The 23,372-nt window shown below is 39.3% G+C and overlaps 1 protein-coding gene across 6 annotated transcripts in view; it reads right to left on the reverse strand.

The window, feature by feature from the left end:
* Positions 1 to 23,372, reverse strand: part of disp1.S (dispatched RND transporter family member 1 S homeolog) — a 99,298-nt gene that overhangs the window by 15,085 nt on the left and 60,841 nt on the right. For all 6 annotated transcript variants that reach the window (XM_018264964.2, XM_041564241.1, XM_018264963.2 and 3 more), the window contains one exon: positions 2,259 to 2,288. In XM_018264964.2, the coding sequence (XP_018120453.1) occupies positions 2,259 to 2,288 (30 nt within the window). The remainder of the gene's footprint in view (positions 1 to 2,258; positions 2,289 to 23,372) is intronic.

Here is a 23,372-nt window from a genome sequence, read left to right on the forward strand (position 1 = left end):
GAATCTTTCACAAAGGATTCGGGGGTTCGGCCAAATCCAAAATAGTGGATTCGGTGCATCCCTAAAAACAGTAGCTTGTACTGGAGTTGTATTGGAAGCAAAACCAGCCTATTTGGGTTTATTTAATGTTTACATGATTTTACAGTAGACAAAGTATGAAGATCCCAATTTTAGAAAGATCAGTTATCGAGAAAGGTCCAGAGCGTTTTGGATAACAGGTCCCATTCCTGTATAAGGTTGCCACCTTTTCTGAAAACTTTTACCGGCCGCTGTGTGTGTGTGTGTGGGGGGGGCGCGGTAGGGGTGGGAACAAAAGGGGCGGTCCGTTATGCAAAAGGTGCACTTACAGTGCTGCCAAAGGGGCGGAGCAATATTGCACGATGACCAGGAGGCTGAAGTTTTAAGCAAATTGGGGGTGGGCCGATGGCTTCTTTTTAAGGGTATTACGAATTTACCAGCAACTACCGGTAAATTTGTAATGCCGGCCTTGGCAGGTGTTTTACTGGCTAGGCCGGTAAAATACCGGGTGGGATGGCAACCCTATACCTGTATCAGCTGAAGATGAAAACAATATCAAATCCGGGCTTAAAGTTCACAATTATGTATGGCTAGGATTGTCACCTTTTCTGGAAAAACATACCGACCTTCCTATATATTTATCTTTTTTCCCTATTAATAACAATAAATAAAATACGGGCCAGGTGGCAACCCTATGTATGGCGTATTTTCATTTTTTCTTTCTAACTGGGTAGTGATGTATATGAAGATAGAAAATGTGGAAATTTTGGCTCAGAGATTGCAATGGTTGGAAATACCTGACAAAACTTACTTACTTACTAAGTGCAACACCTATGAATTTTCATATGTATATTTTAAATATATGCTCTTTCCAGGGTTTTTCTAAGTAAGCCCAGAGGAAGTACGCTGTCTGTGCCTCTTTACAGGATTAAGTGGACAGACTGACAGGGAACGCAGCTGCGAGGCACATTCATTATAACCTCCATCTGTTCAGACCTTCAGCATGACAAGGTGAAAAGGAATGCCAAAGACTAAGTAACTTTGAAGGAGCCTTTGCCATTACTGCCATGGAAATGTAAGCTTCAGGGAATATAAAACAATCAAAACAAAGGAGTTATCTGAAATATCTGAAAGCTAGCCAAAACCAAAACATTTGTTTATAAAGCCTCGCTGTGGGTTACTGAAATTCCAGGATGCCCTGACCAGTAAAGGCTTGCATTAGCAAGGGGGAGGAAATAAACAGAGTGATGTTGCAACAGAATCACAAGACCCCATCGTATTGACACAACTCAAACATGGAACCCAACCAAGTCATAAAACCAATGAGCAGGCAGGAGTAACTCTGCAATGTACCATATCAGGTATGGCAGGCGCAGGGTACATGCAACAAGCTCATTACAAGAAAGTTATTAGGTCACATTCAGGAGAACATACCAGTCCGCTCAAAGGAAAAAGATCAATGAGGACCAGGATACAAGTCACCATTGTAATAAAATCTCAATAGAAACATTGCAACATAGTAGCGTGTACAGGCCCGGGCAAAGCCACAAACACATAAAGCATCCCCCCGTCTGTCTTTGTTCAGGGCCAAGCATGCTACTATGTTACAATGTTTCAATTTTATTACATTGGTGACTTTGAGCATTCGTCGATCAACTTTTATTAAAGGGATTCTGTCATGGTTTTTATGGTGTTTTTATTTTTTATTTCTAAATAACACGGTTTACACTGCAAATATAATGTAAATACAATATAAAATGTCATTCCTGAACCAACAAGTGTATTTTTTTAGTTGTAATATTGGTGTGTGGGAAGCCATTGCAGTTCATTTTGCCTGGTCATGTGCATTCAGAAAGAGCCAGCACTTTAGGATGGAACTGCTTTCTGGCAGGCTGTTATTGTTGTTTCTCATACTCAATGTAACTGAATATGTCTCAGTGGGACCTGGATTTTACTATTAAGTGCTGTTCTTAGATCTCCCAGGGAGCTGTTATCTTGTGTTAGGGAGCTGCTGGTTACTTCCCTATTGTTCTGTTGTTAGGCTGCTGCACTAAATACTGAAGTCTTGTATGGAGCTTGTGGGAAGAGATTTGTGAGGTTCTGTGTTACAGACCCTGTGAGTACCCTGAAAAAATGACAAAAAACCCTCAAAAGCCAGATATGGATAGAAACAGAAGAGAGATTTACAGAACAATGATCATGCAATGCAACAGACAGACAGAGAGTGGTTACATACATACCTTCTGGGTAACTGGAATGGTTTGGCAGCCCTGGAAAAAATAAAAATAAAAAAAAGGTCAGTACAAAAACTGGAATAAACACCTTCTTAAGATGAACACACTTGGGTTTGTGACAAACGGAAGTTCCATTCTCTAATTTGGCCATCCATGTGGATAACCACATAGACTTTACCCAGTAGATCTGAGCAGAACGGCAGAGAGCTATGGTCAGTCTCAATTCCAGATCTGCTGAAGCCTCCATCACCTGCTCATTACAGAAATAGTTTACCACATTGATAAGTCATTGTAATTTAATGGGGTTGTTCACAATTTAAATGAACTTTTAGTATGTTGTAGAGAGTGATATTCTGAAAAAAGCTACAATTGTTTTTCGTTTTTTAGTTATTTAGCTTTTTCAGCTCTCCAATTTGCAGTTTCAGCAATCTGGTAGTTATGGTCCAAATTACCCTAGCAACCATGCACTGATTTGCATTCAAGGCTGGAATATAAATAAGATGAGCAATAAAAAGTTGCAATAAAAATATATTTACAGCCTAACAGAGCATTAGTTTTTTTTAGATGGGGTCATGGGGTCAGTGCCCCCCCATTTAAAAGCTGGAAAGAGTCAGAAGAAGAAGGCAAAGAATTCAAAAACTATAAAAAAAAACCAAAAAAAAAAAAAAAAACCATGAAAGCCAAATGAAAAGTTGCTTAGAATTAGGGATGCACAGAATCTAGGATTCGGTTTTTGGCCTTTTTCAGCGTGATTCGGCTGAATCCTTCTGCCCGGCCAAACCGAATCCTAATTTGCATATGCAAAGTAGGGGTGGGGAGGGAAAATGCGTGATTTTTTGTAAACTTCCCACTCCTAATTTGATGTGCAAATTAGGGTTCGGATTCAGGAATTCTGCCAAATCTTTCGCGAAGGATTCGGAGGTTTGGCCGAATCCAAAATAGTGGATTCAGTGCATCTCTACTTAGAATTAGCCATTCTATGACAATACTAAAAGTTAATGTAAAGGTGACAGATTCTTATTTTGTGTGCATCTTATATATGGGTGCCTTCATGGCAAGTACTGCTGCCTGCACAGGAATGTGCACCATTAAGTTAATGCCTGTAGGCACCTGTACAATTAGACAGCTAGGCAGAGTGAATGTGGCAGTTCTGACTGACAACTGCCTGTTTTTAGCAGAACAAGTGAATGATAGCTTGCTCCCCTGCAGGCTTCCTGGCACCTACAGGATTAAGTCTAGTTATCTTGAATGAAGGGCAGGCTGCTATCAGTCACAACTCAACAGTTTAGGTGCCTTCTGTGCAGGACTCATTTGCATATTGTAAATGAATAATGAATATGCAGAAAATACAGTAAATTAAGAATGTTTACTGAAATGCATTTAATACAACACAAACATTTAATTAAATGCATTTTATCATGCATCAAAATGACAAAGAAATCAGAGCACAAAACTCCCTCTTTAAGCTTTACCAACTGAGCAGATTTATAAGTGATACCAATTACACAGTGCCAGTATAAATCAGAAGAAAACAAAACAGTAGGCAGTAAAGATGCGGGTCTATCAGCAGCAAAGCTAAACTTAATTATGGTAATTCAGCAGCGGTTTGTGAGCAAACACCAGCTTTGATAATAATAGACCCTGCCAACTCACTGAACACAAACGCTGCAAATTCTCTCTTCCTACGCATTCAGAGGCGGCAGCAGATCCTTCAGGGTGCTTTCAATTGAAAACCTTTCTAATTATGTATCAGACCCTACAATTACAAATTAAAAGAACGTAATCAAGAAATAAATTATGCGGCAAAGAACTTCCAATGACTTTCAAGACTGTCCCCAAGACAGATGCCAACAGAGTAAAGGGAAAATGTTATGGGCCTGATAAACCCCTTTGCAGCTCATAACTTCTACAGCCTGAATGGTGGGGCTGAGGTGTTGGCCTCTGGAATTGGTCCTATGTTTACAATTCACTTTAATTCGACTTTATAGTACACCATTGGTCAAATTATCTGGCTACTCGGTACACTTTAAATGCAGGGGGTATCAAACAAAAGCTCCCCCAAATCTGGGAGGGCTTCCTCCAGGTATTTCAGTTTTAAACCATACTCCTAAGACATACAAAGGTTAGGTGGCTCCTCATAAAACCAGCCCTAATGTGTTGTTTGAATGCGACCATAGATTGTCAGCTCCGCTTGGGCATTATAAATAATAATTATATCTGTACTGTAGTAAGAATTCTGTCAGAGATTCTATCCAATACCAATTGCAAACAGCAGTGCTGCCCTGCTTTATGGCTGAGATTCTAGCTATCTGTATAACAGAGCATTCTGTCCCAGTGGCTGCACAGATCCTATCTGATCCCCATTGTAAGCAGCAGTCCTGTCCTGCTTTATGGCAGCTGAGATTCTAGCTATCTGTATAACAGAGCATTCTGTCCCAGTGGCTACACAGATCCTATTTGATCCCCATTGAAAGCAGCAGTCACGCACTGCTTTATGGCTGAGATTGTAGCTACATATCTGTATAACAAAGCATTCTGTCCCAGTGGCTGCACGGATCCTATCTGAGCCCCATTGTAAGCAGCAGTTCTGCCCTGCTTTATGGCTGAGATTCTAGCTATCTGTATAACAGAGCATTCTGTCCCAGTTGCTGCACAGATCCTATCTGATCCCCATTGTAAGCAGCAGTCCTGTCCTGCTTTATGGCAGCTGAGATTCTAGCTATCTGTATAACAGAACATTCTGTCCCAGTGGCTGCACAGATCCTATCTGATCCCCATTGTAAGCAGCAGTCCTGTCCTGCTTTATGGCAGCTGAGATTCTAGCTATCTGTATAACAGAGCATTCTGTCCCAGTGGCTGTACTGATCCTATCTGATCACCATTATAAGCAGCAGTAGTGCCCAGCTTTTTGGATGAGTTTCTATCACCATGAACATTTTGTCACAGTGGGCACAGATCCTTTATGTATGTGTACCACTCTAGATATGAGTCTAGAAAACTATAAGCACTGAAAGAAAATTGAAAATGACTCAAAATCAGATAACTTATATATGCTAGACGCAGATGTCTAATGTCATTACAGTACATGATGGTCAAGACTTCATGAGCAGCAAGGCTAAAGCTTGTTACACTCTCCTGCCTGCATTCCTGAGTCAGTTCTGCTTTCTTTTCAGTTTCACTTAATTCGATCTGATATGCACGTAATGCAAAGCTTTTCTGACCTACACACAACATGTGATGAATTATTTTGGCAGCACGCACTTACATGAGCTAAGTAAACCTAAAGTTACATTTCTGACAAACCCTCCAAAAAATGAAAGAGAAGTAAAAATTACAATTCAGTAGACTTGCGCTGACCACACCTACTTATTTATCATAACATACATATTAACTGGACATGGACAGTATGGTCCCACGTATGTGAACATATTTGGCACATATGTAACTAGGTCATCAGTTGATATGGAAAGAACATTGGACTAATACCTTTATTGATTGTATAGTGTAACTTTTACCTATTCGGGCGAGATAGCACCAATGTATGGGCCCTGAACACAAATATATATATATATATATATATATATATATATATATATATATATATATATATATATATATATATATATATATATATATATATATATATAGAAAGAACTATTCAGAATTCCTAAGGCTACCAAATAATGTAGTCACACAGGCCCTGGGTTAAACCTTGTTGGCCAGTGATTTGTGGCAAGGTCACAGCAACCGGCTTTTAGGGTCAGGGCACACAGGCAGATTCGGGGAGATTAGTCGCCGAGTTCCATCTCGTCGGTGCTTTACATTTTATCTGGAGGGTAGGCCGTTTGGGGAGATTAGTCGCCCCGAAGAAGAGGAGATTTGTTGCTGGGCGACTTATCTCCCTGAATCTGCCTGTTTACCCTGATGCTTAGGTTTATGTTCTACTTACCTGTCTGGATAATGGGTTTCCAGATAAGGTGTCCCACACCAGTATTATATATTATAATATATTAGTATATGTTTCTCCTTTACCAGCCCTTTATTTAAAAGTAGTGTTTTTCTCTAGCGCTTTGGTGATGGTTTGAGCACTGTTTTATTTTTCAGTAGACCAAACAGGTGGCACCAGGAACCCGAAACTACCGCAGCTATTTAACAATTGCAGTGTTCAAAATGCCCAAAATTGCCATGTGCTAAAGCCTCAGCCGCCTGAAATCCCTTGGTTCTCGTCACTCAACAACCTATTGAAATAAATATCTGTCAAAGTATATAAGTGAAAAAATATTGTATTTAATAAAGTAGCCCTTCCTTGTCCTGCTCTTCAAAGCTGCAGAATGGGAAGGGGGGGAAACACAAAAAAAAAAAAAATGAAGACCACCTGCAAATAATGTTAATAAAACAGTCAACATTATAGAGGCACATCAATGGTCAAATTTTGAATTCAAGTTTTTAAAAACTCCCCTAAACTCCTGTGAATTCAGAATTTGACCAATCAAAATGTATTAAAAAAATATATATCAAATTTTCAAACTCGGATGAATTAAATCGATCCGAAAACTCTAATTTGAATCGAATTTTAAAAACTCGATTTGAGTTTATATCTCTGAAAAAAAAACCTTGAATGTCAGGAAGGCTGCAAACAACTCCAAATTGATCTCTGGACGTTTCCAATTGATTTAAACAGCAATTTGGCAGGTTTTAGGTGGCGAATAGTTGAATTTGAGTTCTTAAGGGGCCAGAGTATGAGAAATATCAAAAAATAAATTTACATTTTTCTAAAAACTAGAATTTGATTAACTCCCTAGTCAAATTTGACCATAAACAAATTCAACCCTTGATAATTCTGACCCTATGAGTTAATGATAATCTAATGTAATTTATATGGGGGCATTTAACATTTCAAAGCTGTACTTGGACCTAGAGCTTTCTAGGTCTATTAAGCACTTTTCTCCTACAGGCTGGATGGAGGCTGGCACCGAAGAAAGACACTGGCTTACCCAACACTTCTAACTGTGGACTAAAGGTTACAAAGAAGCAAAGGACATAATGTAATCTAATAACCATAGAATGGGGATAAAGGTACCCTCGGCGCTGATAATTCACAACACGCAATAAACCCAGAAGCTTCCACACAAATAAGTGGGGAAAAATCTTCAGGCCCATTGCCACTAAATGACAAATCCATTCTGACACAAGATGCAATATCACCGGTGCAGGCCTGCTTCCAATTACTCAGGTAATAAAACAGATAAAGCACACGAGAAACATAATGATGACTGGGACTATTCCTGCAGAGGCTGTAAATTCTTTTGAAGATGTAAGGGAATGAGCCAACAGATGTTCAACAGCTTTAGGTAAAACTTTTAAGTGTCCTGTTTCTTCTCTCTCACATTTCTAAATGAAAACCATTCACAGGTTCTTATTCTAACAGTTCCTTTCTGTTTTCTTATTGCCTTATAGTCAAAGCTGTTGTTAGTGGTAGCAGAAGCCCATTACATATATAATAGAGGAATGTCAAATTTATGGCCTTGAGTATTTTGCCATCCCATCCCATTCCTGGAGGTGATTATCTCCCTACTATACCTGCTATCCTACAGCCACAGTCCCTTCCCAGAGACTATTATCCACTGTTACTATAGGCACCATCTCTCCCTACTATACCTGCTATCCCACAGTCACACTCCCTTCCCAGAGACTATTATCCACTGTTACTATAGGCACCATCTCTCCCTACTATACCTGCTATCCCACAGTCACACTCCCTTCCCAGAGACTATTATCCCACTGTTACTATAGACACCATCTCTCCCTACTATACCTGCTATCCCACAGTCACACTCCCTTCCCAGAGACTATTATCCCACTGTTACTATAGACACCATCTCTCCCTACTATACCTACTATCCCACAGTCACACTCCCTTCCCAGAGACTATCATCCCACTGTTACTATAGGCACCATCTCTCCCTACTATACCTGCTATCCCACAGTCACACTCCCTTCCCAGAGACTATTATCCCACTGTTACTATAGACACCATCTCTCCCTACTATACCTGCTATCCCACAGTCACACTCCCTTCCCAGAGACTATTATCCTACTGCTACTATAGGCACCATCTCTCCCTACTATACCTGCTATCCCACAGTCACACTCCCTTCCCAGAGACTATTATCCCACTGTTACTATAGGCACCATCTCTCCCTGCTATACCTGCTATCCCACAGTTACACTCCCTTCCCAGAGACTATTATCCCACTATTACTGTAGGCAGCACAAGCTTACATTTTGTGGTATTTGCTGTCACATAGAGACTTGCAACTTATTACTCTGCCTCATACTGTTAGCACTTGCAGAGTAGGGTGTTACTTCTTATGTGATGCAAATAAACTTGAGATTCGCTTGCTCTACCTCAGTAGCAGCTATTGTTGCAACTTACTAGGGAAATCCTGGAACTATGACCATGTCCAGGCTGGAGGTAATTCAGGGTTTGCCAGTGTCAATGCAAGCACTTGCGCACTATTCTAAGAGGTTGAGCAGGCACATATACCCCCAACAAGTACTCAAAGTTACGGACCAAAGTACCTTTTTTTAATTGGGCTAGTACGTGTGTAATTTTGCACCAAATTTTTATGCATTACTAGTGGGTGCATTCATAAATGAGTCCTTACTCGAGTTGTAAAATCAACGGTGTAGATCTGAAATACCACCCAGAAGCACATGAAAAGTACCGTTCTGAATCCACATACACCTACAGATATGATCATTTCATGCCCACTGAGGGACTGAAATTTGTTGGGCTTAATTAATGGTCTGGCGACTCTTTTCTGCTTCTCATCTAACTGCTAAAATATTTTACTGGATTCTAGCAAAACACTTGCCATAATAACACCATATCTTTTTACCTTCTTTTATACCCTCATTGGTAAATAAGCTACAGGTGTCTCCAAATGAGGTAAATGTTAATGGGCCTTGAGGGGATTTGGTCTTGCTTTTTATGGTAGGGCATAAAAATGAGAGTCAGAGAGGGAAGCAAGTTGGGGAAAGATCAGCACATAGATGTTATTTTGTAGTAATCTACTTACATGGAACAGAGTACAATTGCCCTGTGTGCAGGAATAATAGAACAGACTAATAAGGTTTCTCAGGGGCTCAGCTAATTTTCTGCAGAATTTATCTGGTAGGCCTCGGTAGTGCAAATAAGAAAACAAAGCTCTATGGCTGGGATAGGGACTCACTCTGGAGTTGGCCATGACCCCTACACTGCTAGTTCTTTCTTTCAATATGTTTTTATTGAACATTTTGTCAGACATATGAATGGGGTACAGAAGAGAGGAGGGGTAGGGGTGGTCACATATCCATCAGAAAACATAGGTAGAGCAGTTATAAAGCCAACTACAGGAATAATATACAGCAAAATAGCCTTCTTTTAAACATAGACTAGTGAACAGGTTAAAGGTCAACATAAGAAGGATATCTGCCCGCTGAACTCCCATTTAAATGAGAGTTTTGTACTAGGTTACCAAAAAAGATGCCAAAAAAGTCCTCACTTTAGATTGCAATTTGTGTTGAGCTGGGCTATGTGATATCTATGTAACATATGTAACATGTCTCCTGCATGTTATAAGATGCAATTTTGTTTATATATATCTGTCTCCTTAAATAAAAACCAGCGTAGCCAAGTGTCTCTGTAACATTTCCTTTGTTTCTCTGTTTGTGCTTAGAGTTCCTCAAATTTCACGATTTTTTTGTTTTATCCATTCGGTTAGAGATGGGGTCAATGAAGTTTTCCTTTTGTTTGGGATAAGCAGTTTTGCTGCATTTAATAAAAATGTTTCCAATGTGGAATCAGATGGCTCTTCATCGGGTTCTGTGTCCCAAAAGAGCAGGACGTGTGCGGGTGTATCTGGTACTTCCCTTCCTAAAATTTGTGAGCAGGAGCTAAGTATCTGACCCCAATATGGCCGGAGTAATGTACATTCCCAGAAGATGTGGAGAAGGGTGACGATTTCTGTTTTGCACCTCCAGCATAGATTACTTGCATTTGGATATATCTGTTTCAATTTTTGTGGTGTGTAATACCATCTGGATAGAAGCTTATAGTATGCAGCAATTTTGCAGCGTCTAGAGCTAAAAAGTAATGCTTTCATGCATTTCTCGATATTGCTTTCCGTGAAATCTAGAGCTAATTCTCTTTCCCAGGATTTAACAAAGTTCAATGCTTTTCTGTCGCACAGAGGACCTTGCTTAATGTATAAGGATGAAATAGTATGTTTCTGGGGGTTAGAACTACTGCAAAGGGTGTTAGATTTTTTCCCATGGTAGTGTTGCCACCCAGTTAGGCATAAAAATTATGATTATTTGGTGGTATTTGAATTCCGGTAGAGCATTGGATGGTCAGACTCGTCTCAGCAAGTCTAGGCTGGTAATTGGCCATCCTCTTGTAAATGTAGGAATTGGAGGTGTCCGTCTACTAGCCACTCCTTGTAAGCATTTGGATATAATGCAGGAGGGAATGCTGGACTGTTAGTAATTGGGGTAAGAGGTGACGGTAAGGTTGTGAACTTTGTGCCTGCTTTCAATGAGTCCCAGATCTCTAGAGTATAGTTTAATGACGGATGTGAAGCATGAATTATCCTGCGATGTAGTTTATCCACCCATGTTAGATGGATGAGGTGGGTACACGTAGATTGTTGCTAAATTTCGAACCAAGCTTTCTTGTCGAGCACTGCTAGTTCTTGACCCTTGTGGATTTTTGTAATGGGGTAGATTAAAAGGGAAAATTTTATATAGTGCTTTTCTCCCAGGGGACTCAAAGCGCTCAGTCATTATAAGCACACTAAGTAACAGGGACACCAGGAGATTAAGTGACTTGTCCAGTGTCACAAGGAGTTACCATAGGGAATTGATCCAGGGTCTCTAGTATGAGATCCCACATCAAAGGCTGATCACTTCACCTCCAGGCCAGCATATCCTCCATCTAGGCCAGCCCCCTCCTCCATCTAGGCCAGCCCCCTCCTCCATCTAGGCCAGCCCCCTCCTCCTTCTAGGCCAGCCCCCTCCTCCTTCTAGGCCAGCCCCCTCCTCCTACATAACAGGAGACCTTTGTTAGCTCATAAGAAGCTTGTGTCCAGCAAGAGTGTGGAACTATGGCAGTTTAGTCAGTGGCACACAACGTGTTTTCTCCTCCAGAGGAAAAATGGATTGCTCCGAGGATTTTGGTTTTGCCGGAGGCAGAGAAAATGCATCATGCAATGTTAACCTTAATTTGCATGCCGAACCAGCAACACCTTCATGGAAGGTGAAGAGATGAATCAAAAGTGAAAAAATACACGTTCTGCACATTTCCATTAAAAAAATTAACAGACACCAAATAAAGGTAGAGTGGCCCTTTAAGAGAGAATAAAAGGAAAAAACAGCCTAAATAGAGTATGTTTTCTATTAAATATCCCATGGAATGCAAAACAAATAATTACACTCAGGCCAACTAATAATAATATGCCTGAAAGTGATCTTCATTACTTATCTGTTGGAAAATCATGGCTCTCAATAAAAAGATAATATATTGCTACTCAGAATCTTTACCTACTGGAAAAACATAGGTTTCTGGGAACTATTTTAGGTATCTATAATCAGGTAACAATTTGCAGATGTACTAAAAAGAAGTGTTTACTTTTATCTGCGCTGTAACCAAGCCAAGTAACGGATTGTCATCCAACAGATCCTCTTGGTCCTAACAAAGCACATTAATAAACCCAGCATTTGCTCAACACTGACCTATTATTTAAACTACTTAAACTCTGCATTTATTTTATGTAGGCATGGTTCAGCTGGTTCAAGCCCACTAGGGGTTTCATAAACATGGCAAAATCAAACTGAAGCTTTGCTGGGAGGTTCCCCAGAAAAATGAATATTGGAAACAGAAGTTCTGTAATTAAAAGAAATGACCGACATGAGTCTTTTGTTTGAGGACAGCCAAGATTAAGGAGCTTTGGGGCTAGTCCACACGGGGAGATAGCGACACGTTTGCGGCGACAAAGCGCCGCGACAGTCGCCGCGACCGGCGCAGGCGACAGTTTTGTATGGGCGCCTATGTAAAAACGCCTGTGCTAACCACACGAGGCGATGCGCTTTTCAACAGTCGCCTGAAAATGCCTCGCCAGGCTTTTTCAGGCGACTGTTGAAAAGCGCATCGCCTCGTGTGGTTAGCACAGGCGTTTTTACATAGGCGCCCATACAAAACTGTCGCCTGCGCCGGACGCGGCGACTGTCGCGGCGCTTTGTCGCCGCGACCGCAAATGCGTCGCTATCTCCCCGTGTGGAATAGCCCTTAAGTGGCACTGGGGTCCAGGATAGAAAATAAGACTCCATTAATGAAACATAATAAAAACAATAAATATATGCAGAGTACACAGAGCTTATATAAGAGTTTATGTAGCATGTGGTAAGAGAGACAGTAGGAAGGAGGTACCTGGCCCAGACAGCTTACAATCTAATTGGGTGGATAACATAAAGGCACAAATTTGTGGGGCAAAGTGCATAAAGAAAAGGCACTGTACCTTAATTGCTAGGCCTAGACTAAAATTCTAGTGTTTTAAAAGGTAGACACTTCGTTTTTTCTTGTAAAGATTGAGAGTGCTCCTTATGGAGGAATTCAGGGATGGAATTCCAGAGGTAAGGAGTAGCCATATAGATTTTTTGCAGTGAATTGAATTTTTTTTTTTGCTAAAACTCACAAATTATTTTTTCAAGAGCTCGGATGTACAAGATTTATTAAGCACAAGAAATTCATAGACATTAATGGGAACCATCTACGGCACATTTAAAGCGTTTTTGCAATGCAAGTTGTTGATATTTTGAATGTTGAAAAATATAAACAGTTAACATTTTAGATATTTTTGAATGATTTTATTAAAAAAAAAACTTATATTCTGATTTTTGTTTTATAAATAAGCAGACATTCAAGTTGATAATTTTAGTTTTCCTAAGTAGAAAAAGCCTCTAACATTACATAAATTTCAAATCTTGATAAATAAGCCTTTAAGCCTTCCCCTGTTCTACCTTCCACAGGTAATGAGGGTCACCATATGTGCAGAAACCAGTTAAATCTTTCTACCCACCCTGTTTAATCAGACCCACTTACAACAGTGATGCCCAACCAGTGGTTTGCAAGCAACATGTTGCTAACCAAACCTTGGATGTTGCTCCTAGTGGTCTCAAAGCAGATACTTATTTTTTAATTCCAGGATTGGAGGCAAGTTTTGGTTGCAAAAAAACAGGTGTGTTGCCAGACTGAGCCTCCTGTAGGCTGCCAGCTCATATAGGGGCCACCAAAAGGCCAATCTTAGCACTTATTTTGCATCAGTTTTCATGCTTGTGTTGCTCCCCAACTCTTTTTATATTTCAATGTTGCTCACTGTTAAAAAAAAAAGATTGGGGACCCCTGCTTTATAGAATTGTGGCTTAACCTTTGCATATTTTGACCAATAACTCAAACCAGATTTACTTGTTGGATTAAATGGAAACGTGCTATTAGGAGTTCTACAGACTCAGCGTGCGACAACTTCAGGCCACTGACTCGGGGCAGATACTAGTTTTACATTCTACTAAATGCCAAAAGAGCTGCCCTATTGTTCACTGTATTACCAGTCAGAGCCGAGCCAAGACAGGCGTCCTAGGCAATCCGGCCGGCCATCTCGCCCCCTCCCTACGTAGAAAAAGCCTCTAACATTACACAAATTTCAAACCTTGATAAATAAGCCTTTAAGCCTTCCCATGTTCTACCTACAACTGTTAACAAGGGTCACTATATGTGCAGAACCCATGTGCAAATGCGCAATGGACACGCTTTGAGGGAGCACGGGGGAGTGTGCACAAGCTGCGAGGACGCACAGGGGGAGGAGTGTGCACAAGTTGCGAGGACGCACTGGGGTGTGTGCACAAGTTGCGAGGACGCACTGGGGTGTGTGCACAAGCTGAGAGGACGCACAGGGGGGAGCATGCACACATTCTAAGGAAGCACAGGGGTGGGAGTTTTCACAGGTGAGTGGCGGTGAACAGTGGCAGTGAGAGGAACAAATGCTGTTGGTAATTTGCTTACCAGAACCTTATTATTTACAAGACTCCAAGCAGGTGGAATATATTATCATCTTATATTATTTTATTCGTCTCTTTATAAGACTCTTTCCTGTCGTCAATGTGCTGTTCCGTCAATGTCTAGACAATAGGGAAGGCGAAAGAAGAGGCTTGTGTCTAGCGCTCCATTGTTGTGCCCTGGGCATGTGCCTCTTCTGCCTTCCCCTAATACTGGCCCTGTTACCAGTAAATGTGTATTGCTCCAAAACAGAGACTTTTTTGTTTGCAAGTGATGCATGGTTCCTCGCCATGGTTATATATTTTAAGGCCTTGTTCCTGACAAAACCACTGGCCTTAATACGCAACAACCTGTATCTCATCCTGGTTAACTGGACACCTAGCGGTCACCCTAGTAATATAAATATAAACTTGTTTTTAGTTCAGTCAACTAGTCATAAGGGAATCATCAATTCATTTTATATCGTCCAAAAGTATTTATATATTGTTAGTCATAAAATTAATAAAAAAATAAAAGTACACATCTCTATTTATGTAATATTTAAAAGGCAAATGTAGTGATCAGTGCCATGTTTCTAGGCTTCATATGTTGTTTGTGCTATTTATGTATCCCAAACTGTATTTTTATTAAGTAAAGCAAGCTCTAACACTTAAGAGGGTTAAAGGTCACACCTGCTATCATTAAATATTTTTGCTTCAAAAAGCATGCATAACAATTTGCGTACACCAAAGGAATTCCAGCAGTGAAACCAATACCCTGCAGCTGTTCCGATGAAGACTTTATTATGCTAGTCAATAAGCAATACTATCCCCTGAAACCATCTACAAAAATTATTTTGCCATGCTATTAAGTTAAAAATGCATAACAATCTTTAACTGCTTTTTACAAGCAATGGGAACGCCGGGTTCCCGCATTTCAAAAGCAGCCTTTATGCATAAATGTATTTCAATCTAAACATGGCTTCTCAGCAATTTACTTGAACTGTAATTTTGGAATTAATTCTTTTGTAAGTGTTTTTTTTTTTTAGGGGGGAATCAGTCACGCAAAGATTGACCATAAAGAGTGAAGTTCTCAATGAAATTCCAGATGTTTTAACAGACAGAGGAAATAACTGAGATGGAAGAATGAGTATTCATTCACAGAAGAGCTACAGTGTTTAAAGATTCCATTCTACGGCATTAATAAAAACAGAGGGAAATTAAATTATATCATTATTTGGTAAAAGGAGAAATACATATGCTGTATATTATTTATAACTTAATAAACCAAATCTGTGTGATAGAATATACTCAAGCTATAGCTATTCAGTGAGGGGTCCTGTCCATCAATTATTTAGGGGCCCCCTAATAGTTTGTGTCCCCCTGTTATCAACAGTTTTGTAATGGTTTACAAGCAAGGTAACTTGTTTCCATGCAAGATTGATAAAGTAATTGTGCAACATGGGCTCAAGGTTTCTGGAATCCAAAGCAATTCAGATTCCTGAGCACTTTTGGTTACACCACCTTTAAAATGGTTTGAGAAAAACTAGGCTTCCTTGAGAAAGGCCCGAATGTGTGCAAAAACATTGGATATGCATCAATAAACACGTTTGATTCACTATATATGGAGTGTGGGGCCCTTCTGCTAAATTGTAGGACACATTTTGACCCTGCACCCCCAATCACTCTTGAACCAGTGCGAACACTGGACATAAAGTATATATATATATATATATATATATATATATATATATAACCTGACGACGGTTCTGAGAGAACCGAAACGCGTTGATGTGGGGTAGTTTGTAACACTCCAATAAAAGATATTTCTTTATCACTACAGCCGTGAGTGCTCCTAATTGCATCTATTTGTTCTCCTCTGAGGAGCACCCGGGATTTGATCTACTGAGGGTGAGTGCCGGTGAAGCATATGTTTATATATATATATATATATATATATATATATATATATATATATATATATATATATATATATATATATATATATATATATATATATATATATATATATATATATATATATATATATATATATATAAAAATGCAATAGTTGACAGCACTCCAAGGAAAATACACGATGCTTGAATAATCAAATAGTGGAGGTTTTATTGAAATCCAACGTTTCGGCTCCACACAGGAGCCTTCGTCAGGTTCCCTGACGAAGGCTCCTGTGTGGAGCCGAAACGTTGGATTTCAATAAAACCTCCACTATTTGATTATTCAAGCATCGTGTATTTTCCTTGGAGTGCTGTCAACTATTGCATTTTTGTATCTCTGACCTACAGACTAGCACCCAGGTTTTTCTTACTATTGTAGGAGTGCGTTCCATTCTGCTTGCTATATATATATATATATATATATATATATATATATATATATATATATATATATATATATATATATATATATATATATATTTTTTTTTTACAAGCAGTAAAGGTTTATTAATGAGGAAAACCCACTAATTAACTTAAAGGAACAGAACACCAAAAAATTTAAGTGTCCTTAAGTAATTAAATTATAATGTAGTGTTATGCTGCAGTGGTATAACTTGTGTATTTGCTTCATAAAGACAACTATAGTTTATATAAAAAGCTGCTGTGTAGCCATGGGGGCAGCCATTCAAGCACAGGATACACAGTAGATAACAGATAAGTACTACTATAGTTTATATAAACAAGCTGCTGTGTAGCCATGGGGGCAGCCATTCAAGCACAGGATACACAGTAGATAACAGACAAGTACTACTATAGTTGATATAAACAAGCTGCTGTGTAGCCATGGGACAGCCATTCAAGCACAGGATACACAGTAGATACAGATAAGTACTACTATTGTTTATATAAACAAGCTGCTGTGTAGCCATGGGGGCAGCCATTCAAGCACAGGATACACAGTAGATAACAGATAAGTACTACTATAGTTTATATAAACAAGCTGCTGTGTAGCCATGGGGGCAGCCATTCAAGCACAGGATACACAGTAGATAACAGACAAGTACTACTATAGTTTATATAAACAAGCTGCTGTGTAGCCATGGGGCAGCCATTCAAGCACAGGATACACAGTAGATAACAGGCAAGTACTGCTATAGTTTATATAAAAAGCTGCTGTGTAGCCATGCGGGCAGCCATTCAAAGCTTAAAAAGGAGTATAGGCACAATATACACTGCAGATAACAGATAAACTCTGTAGAATATAATGGGATTCTTCAGAACTTATCTGTTATCCATTGTGTATCCTGTACTTGAATGCCTGCCCCCATGGCTACACATCAGCTTGTTTATATAAACTATATATGTGTTTTGAAGCAAATACACCAGTTTTAGCAGTGTAGGGTAAGAATTCATTATATTGTTATTCCTTTAACACTGAGTTTTTGGTGTTACTGTTCCTTTAAGAATCAAAGGAATAATTCATCTTTAAAGAAACTTATAATATGCTGCAGACAGTGACAAGTCTGAAATTGTTTACAACTGGCCTTCATTTTTTGATTTTAGGGTTTTTGTTAACTTTTTTGTGCAGAAGCAGGTTGCTATGGTCCAATTTACCCTTGTAACTCAGCAGTAGGTTGGAGGAGAGACTGGGAAATGAATAGGAGATGGCCTGAATAGAAAATTAATAAAATGTAACCATAAAAATAAATCTTTTCTATGATCTACTAAAAGTTAACACAAATTTAATTAGTATAGGGACTGATATAAAAAAACAAGACCCCCACATACATATATATGATAAATATATCTGCCATGCCAGAGATTTTATTATGGTGCTGAACAGTATTAATCAGAGCACACCACAGCAGTTTTTAAAATTAATTTTTTGCAACCTGCATTCAGCTGCAGAAATCTGACTAGTATTTATTAGATAAAAGTATACTTGAATGCCTAGATTTCCCTTTTTAAATATTTGTTTCATCTTTATATCTTGTATCCTGTACAGAAGCAGCCCGATGTGCATACAAGCGTAAACAGTGGTGAAGGGGGGTAGGATTACATTATTCCTCCACGCTAGGATCTTGAAATGGCATTATATTGAAATATATCATTTTAGGTATCTTAAACGGTTCTCCTAAATAATTTCAATTCTGCAAACAGGAGCCCACAGCAGCACGTACACAAGTGAAAATATCAGCCTTTTCTACATTACTCGCTTCTAAAACAAAGCTTTTTTTGGTAAAGCTAAACAGCTGGAGCACTACTGAAACTAGCTATTTTTGGCCTCCAAATTACAGCATGTTTTTCTTTTTCATTTGGAAATTGTGTAAATATTTTTATACTGCAACAGTTAAACTGCTTGCTTGTGATTTATTATAGATCCCAGAGAAACAAAAGAACGCTAACAATTTAATTACTACTGTAGATCAAGTCCAAAATCATTTAGTGTGTTAAGTGACAGCAGGGCTGCTTTACATGCCAAGAGGTAGAGTCCTGTGCGGAACCATTTTCTAAGGCCCAGACAGGACCCAAACCTGCAGCCCGCGACCTGAACCGCAACCCGAATTTTTACCCACTTTGATCCGCTACCCGACCCGGATCCGCAACTGCCTTATCCGCAACCCGACCCGCAACCCACCGACCTCCATCAAACAGGAAGTGATGGTGCTGCAAAGCAGAAGTGACATCATAAAAAGTGGGCGGGGACAGAAACAACTTTTGTAAAACTTTGAGTAAAATATAGACAATATTACATAAAATAAGTAATTTAGATTAGACCCGCAACCCGACCCGCAGACACATGGGTATACCCGCACCTGAAAATTCTCCCCTAATTCTGCAGGGTGCTCAATTTTTTTGCAGGTACCCAACCTGCTGCAGGACTCTTTCCACGTTCCTTCCAATGTATCCTTGGACGTGCTCTGGTTGGCAAAAACGTTCTGCACTCAGGGCACAACCGAAAAATGGACATCAGGTTCACGCTAGCAAGTCATGGGACAGTTTCAGAGATTGTTTGGTTTCCAGCTCGAGTGAAGCTATAAAAATGACAACTCTTTCTGTAGTCACATGCCACATTAATGGATTGTTAGAGAATCCATGCCTCTAGGCAAGGACTTCAGAGAGAGAGACCCATCATTTAAATTTTGAAAAAATTTTTTTTACACATTTTCCTAGAATTCGTTTTTAAGACTAGTCACGGTTTTCTTGTTCGTGACATGGATCATTACACAACATCTCTATGTCCCGGAGAACAGTGCAAATCGGGGACTCTCCGGGGTGTAGAAACTGCAGAAATTGCTAAGAAAAAAAATCAACCCTATTTAACGTAACCCACAAATATTGGAGGAAAAGGCATGTGTGTGCTCAAACAGACTCTCCCATCTACGTGCTGTTTCGTGTGCTGTACAAAACTACACTGTAGAGTTCCATTTACCACATTCTATGAGCTTAGTAACAATGTTTAGTTACACAGTCTGTGCTGTGTTGCTACAGCATCTTGTTACTGTTGATGTCTGAAGCACATAAAGGAGATGCAAATCCAAAAATAAAAATTTACCAACTAAAAAGAATGGAGATTCCAGGCATTTTTTTTTTTTTTTTTTTTTTTACAATTTACACTCTTTACAAATACGTTATGATCTTGAAGATATTTGATAATTTAATTGCTATTGAAAGCAGCATCTATCCTTTGCTCTGGTGGTTATGACTTTTGAAATGAGTGAGCAGGTCTGTAAAAGAAGCATGCCATGTAAATTCTGTGTTTCAAGGCACAAAATCAACAGAAAATTAACGCAACATTAATGCAATTACATTTACCAATAACTTTAAAACCATTAAACTTTTGATTGACACTGGAAAGTCGCTTAGAATTATATTTCCTTTTATATTATAAAATATTATTTATTACTTTACAGCTCCTTTAAGCAAAATGTTATGGCATACTATGGGGTGCTCAGAACAATGTCCCTTCAGATGAATGACAATGTAATGTACTTTTTCACTGCACTGGTACAACTGATGTATTTGCTTCAGAAACACTACTATAGTTTCTATAAACAAGCTGCTGTGTAGCCATGGGGGCAGCCATTCAAGCACAGGATACACAGTAGATAACAGATAAGTACTACTATAGTTTCTATAAACAAGCTGCTGTGTAGCCATGGGGGCAGCCATTCAAGCACAGGATACACAGTAGATAACAGATAAGTACTACTATAGTTTCTATAAACAAGCTGCTGTGTAGCCATGGGGGCAGCCATTCAAGCACAGGATACACAGTAGATAACAGATAAGTACTACTATAGTTTATATAAACAAGCTGCTGTGTAGCCATGGGGGCAGCCATTCAAGCACAGGATACACAGTAGATAACAGATAAGTACTACTATAGTTTATATAAACAAACTGCTGTGTAGCCATGGGGGCAGCCATTCAAGCACAGGATACACAGTAGATAACAGATAAGTACTACTCTAGTTTATATAAACAAGCTACTGTGTAGCCATGGGGGCAGCCATTCAAGCACAGGATACACAGTAGTTGTTTATGAAACAAACACACCAGTTTTACCAGTGCAGGGCAACACTACATTACATTGTCATTCCTTTAAAACACAATTTTTTCTGGTGCTACTGTTCCTTTAAGCCAAATCATGGTTGGGAGCTGGGTAGAATTTTTAGTTTTTGAATAATGATATAAATTCTAGACAATTTTTTTTAATAAACATTGACTGCATTACTGTCAACTGGAATCACCCGCAAATAATATACAGTTTTCTTCATGTAAATCTCACCCATGCTCTTTTCATGTGACAGTTGTGCTAAACCTTCTGTGCTTTTGTTTTGTACTCAATTCCAACTATGAGCCACAGGGAAAGGCAACAGCAATGGCAGGTAATATGGGGTATTTGGGCACTTCACTGCAAAGGAGCAAACTGTCCCAATCAGAATGTTTGCCCCTAGGCTTAAAACAGGTTTAGATGCATTCAACAGGTTTCTTTTATTTACAGGAGGGCTGTAAAGCTCCAGCATAAATACAGTAAAACCCCAATTTTAGGTTTTCCAGGGACAGTGCAAAAATGGTGTACTGTAACTATCTAAGCGTGTTTTTTCTTCTTTCCAAAACCGACCCTCTATTCTATTGATAGCTGAACGCACATCCAGCGCAAGAAAATGCTTACTGCATCTAAACAAATGCAATAGAACATTCATGAGTATAATCAGGCAGAACATAATGGAATAAATGGTGAATTTATTTATTTGTCCTCAAATCTGTGTTTTAAAGCGAGTTAAACACAAACACTGCAGGAAAAAACGCCAGTGTATAAGGGTAGGGATACATGGACATTTTCGGTGCAATCCAACGCGCTGCAACCAAACGCCTGCATTAGATCGCATGCAACAGAAATAAGGTAAGTGAATGCATTGTCGCAGCGTTTAAGGAAAACTATACCCCCAAAATGAACACTTAAGCAACAGATAGTTCATTTCATATTAAGTGGCATATTAAAGAATCTTACCAAACTGGTATATATATTTAAGTAAATATTGCCCTTTTACATCTCTTGCCTTCAACCACCATTTTGTGATGGTCTGTGTGCTGCCTCAGAGATCACCTGACCAGAAATACTGCAACTCTAACTGTAACAGGAAGAAGTGTTGAAGCAAAAGACACAACTCTGTCTGTTAAGTGGCTCATGTGACCTAACATGTATGGTTTGTTGGTATGTTTGCGACTACAGTGAATCCTACGATCCCAGGAGGCGGCCCTTATTTTTTAAAATGGCAATTTTCTATTTATGATTACCCAATGGCACATACTACTAGAAAAGTATATTATTATGAAAATGGTTTATTTACATGAAGCAGGGTTTTACATATGAGCTGTTTTATGCAATATCTTTTTATAGAGACCTACATTGTTTGGGGGGTATAGTTTTCCTTTAATCCGCCGCAACACGACTGTCTGCTTTGTCTGCATCCGACAGTCGTGTCGGATGAACGATGCGACACCATGCAACACTTCCATTACTTAACTTATTTCCGTCGCATGCGATCTGATGCAGGCGTTTTTGAAAATGTCGTCCTACCCGAAGGGCCCTATAACCAGTTTGCTTTCCTGCAAATCAATTGACTTCATGCTTTATAACCAAAATAATAATTTTGGTCTTAAATGCTGAACCCATAATTAATGTTCACTATCCCCCTGCAGTTAAATATGGGGAAAAAAAATAACACATTATTAGTTCTTCTCTACCAGCTTAAAGAGAGGTATGGTTCCACTGCAGCCTTTCATGAACTAAGCCCCTCGCAATAAAACGTTAAGGCCCCATTACATCACATACAGAGGAAAGCTGCAGTCATGTCTGCAAGATCAAATTCTCGCTGTTCTGACATCTCTGCAAGGGGACGCTGAATAATTTTACAGTTCTTTAGGGCTAATAAAAACTACACAGTCACAGCAAGACTGTGCAAAAAAAAAAAATTAAAAAAAATTAGTACCTACCAAATTTTTCCAGAGCTGGCGTCCAAGGGCTTTTCACCTTAAAATATGAATTTAATAATTCATGTGCCATATTGCTATCTGCTAACACTTGGCACTGGAACTCTCATAAGTGCGAGAGCATAAATTGGTACCAAGGAACGTATGGCAGTAAAGCAGGCATTACATCACAGGCAGCGATGCCAAGTCTCCAGTACCTCATCTGAAAAAAAATTTGCATTGCGACATCTCACACATTTTTATGAGCTGCGAACACTTCACATAAACCCAGATTTCAGCATCTCACATAACGATGCGTCGTCCCAGACACTGGAGAATTCTCGGGGCTTCTATTGCCTGCACCTGTTAACAGGCGAGTTAAAGTATGGGAACACAACTTTGCTTTTGTGTAAAACGATTAAAGGGACAGATCAAAAATAAAACATGGCTAAATAGATAGGCTGTGCAAAATAAAAAATGTTTCTAATAGAGTTAGTTAGCCAAAAATGTAATGTATAAAGGCTGGAGTGAGCGGATATCTAATATAACTGAACAGAATACTACTTCCTGCTTTCCAGCGACTTTAAGGGGGGCCACATGGGACATAACTGTT

The sequence above is a fragment of the Xenopus laevis genome, chromosome 5S (assembly GCF_017654675.1).
Source record: "Xenopus laevis strain J_2021 chromosome 5S, Xenopus_laevis_v10.1, whole genome shotgun sequence".
Taxonomy (NCBI): Eukaryota; Metazoa; Chordata; class Amphibia; order Anura; family Pipidae; genus Xenopus; species Xenopus laevis.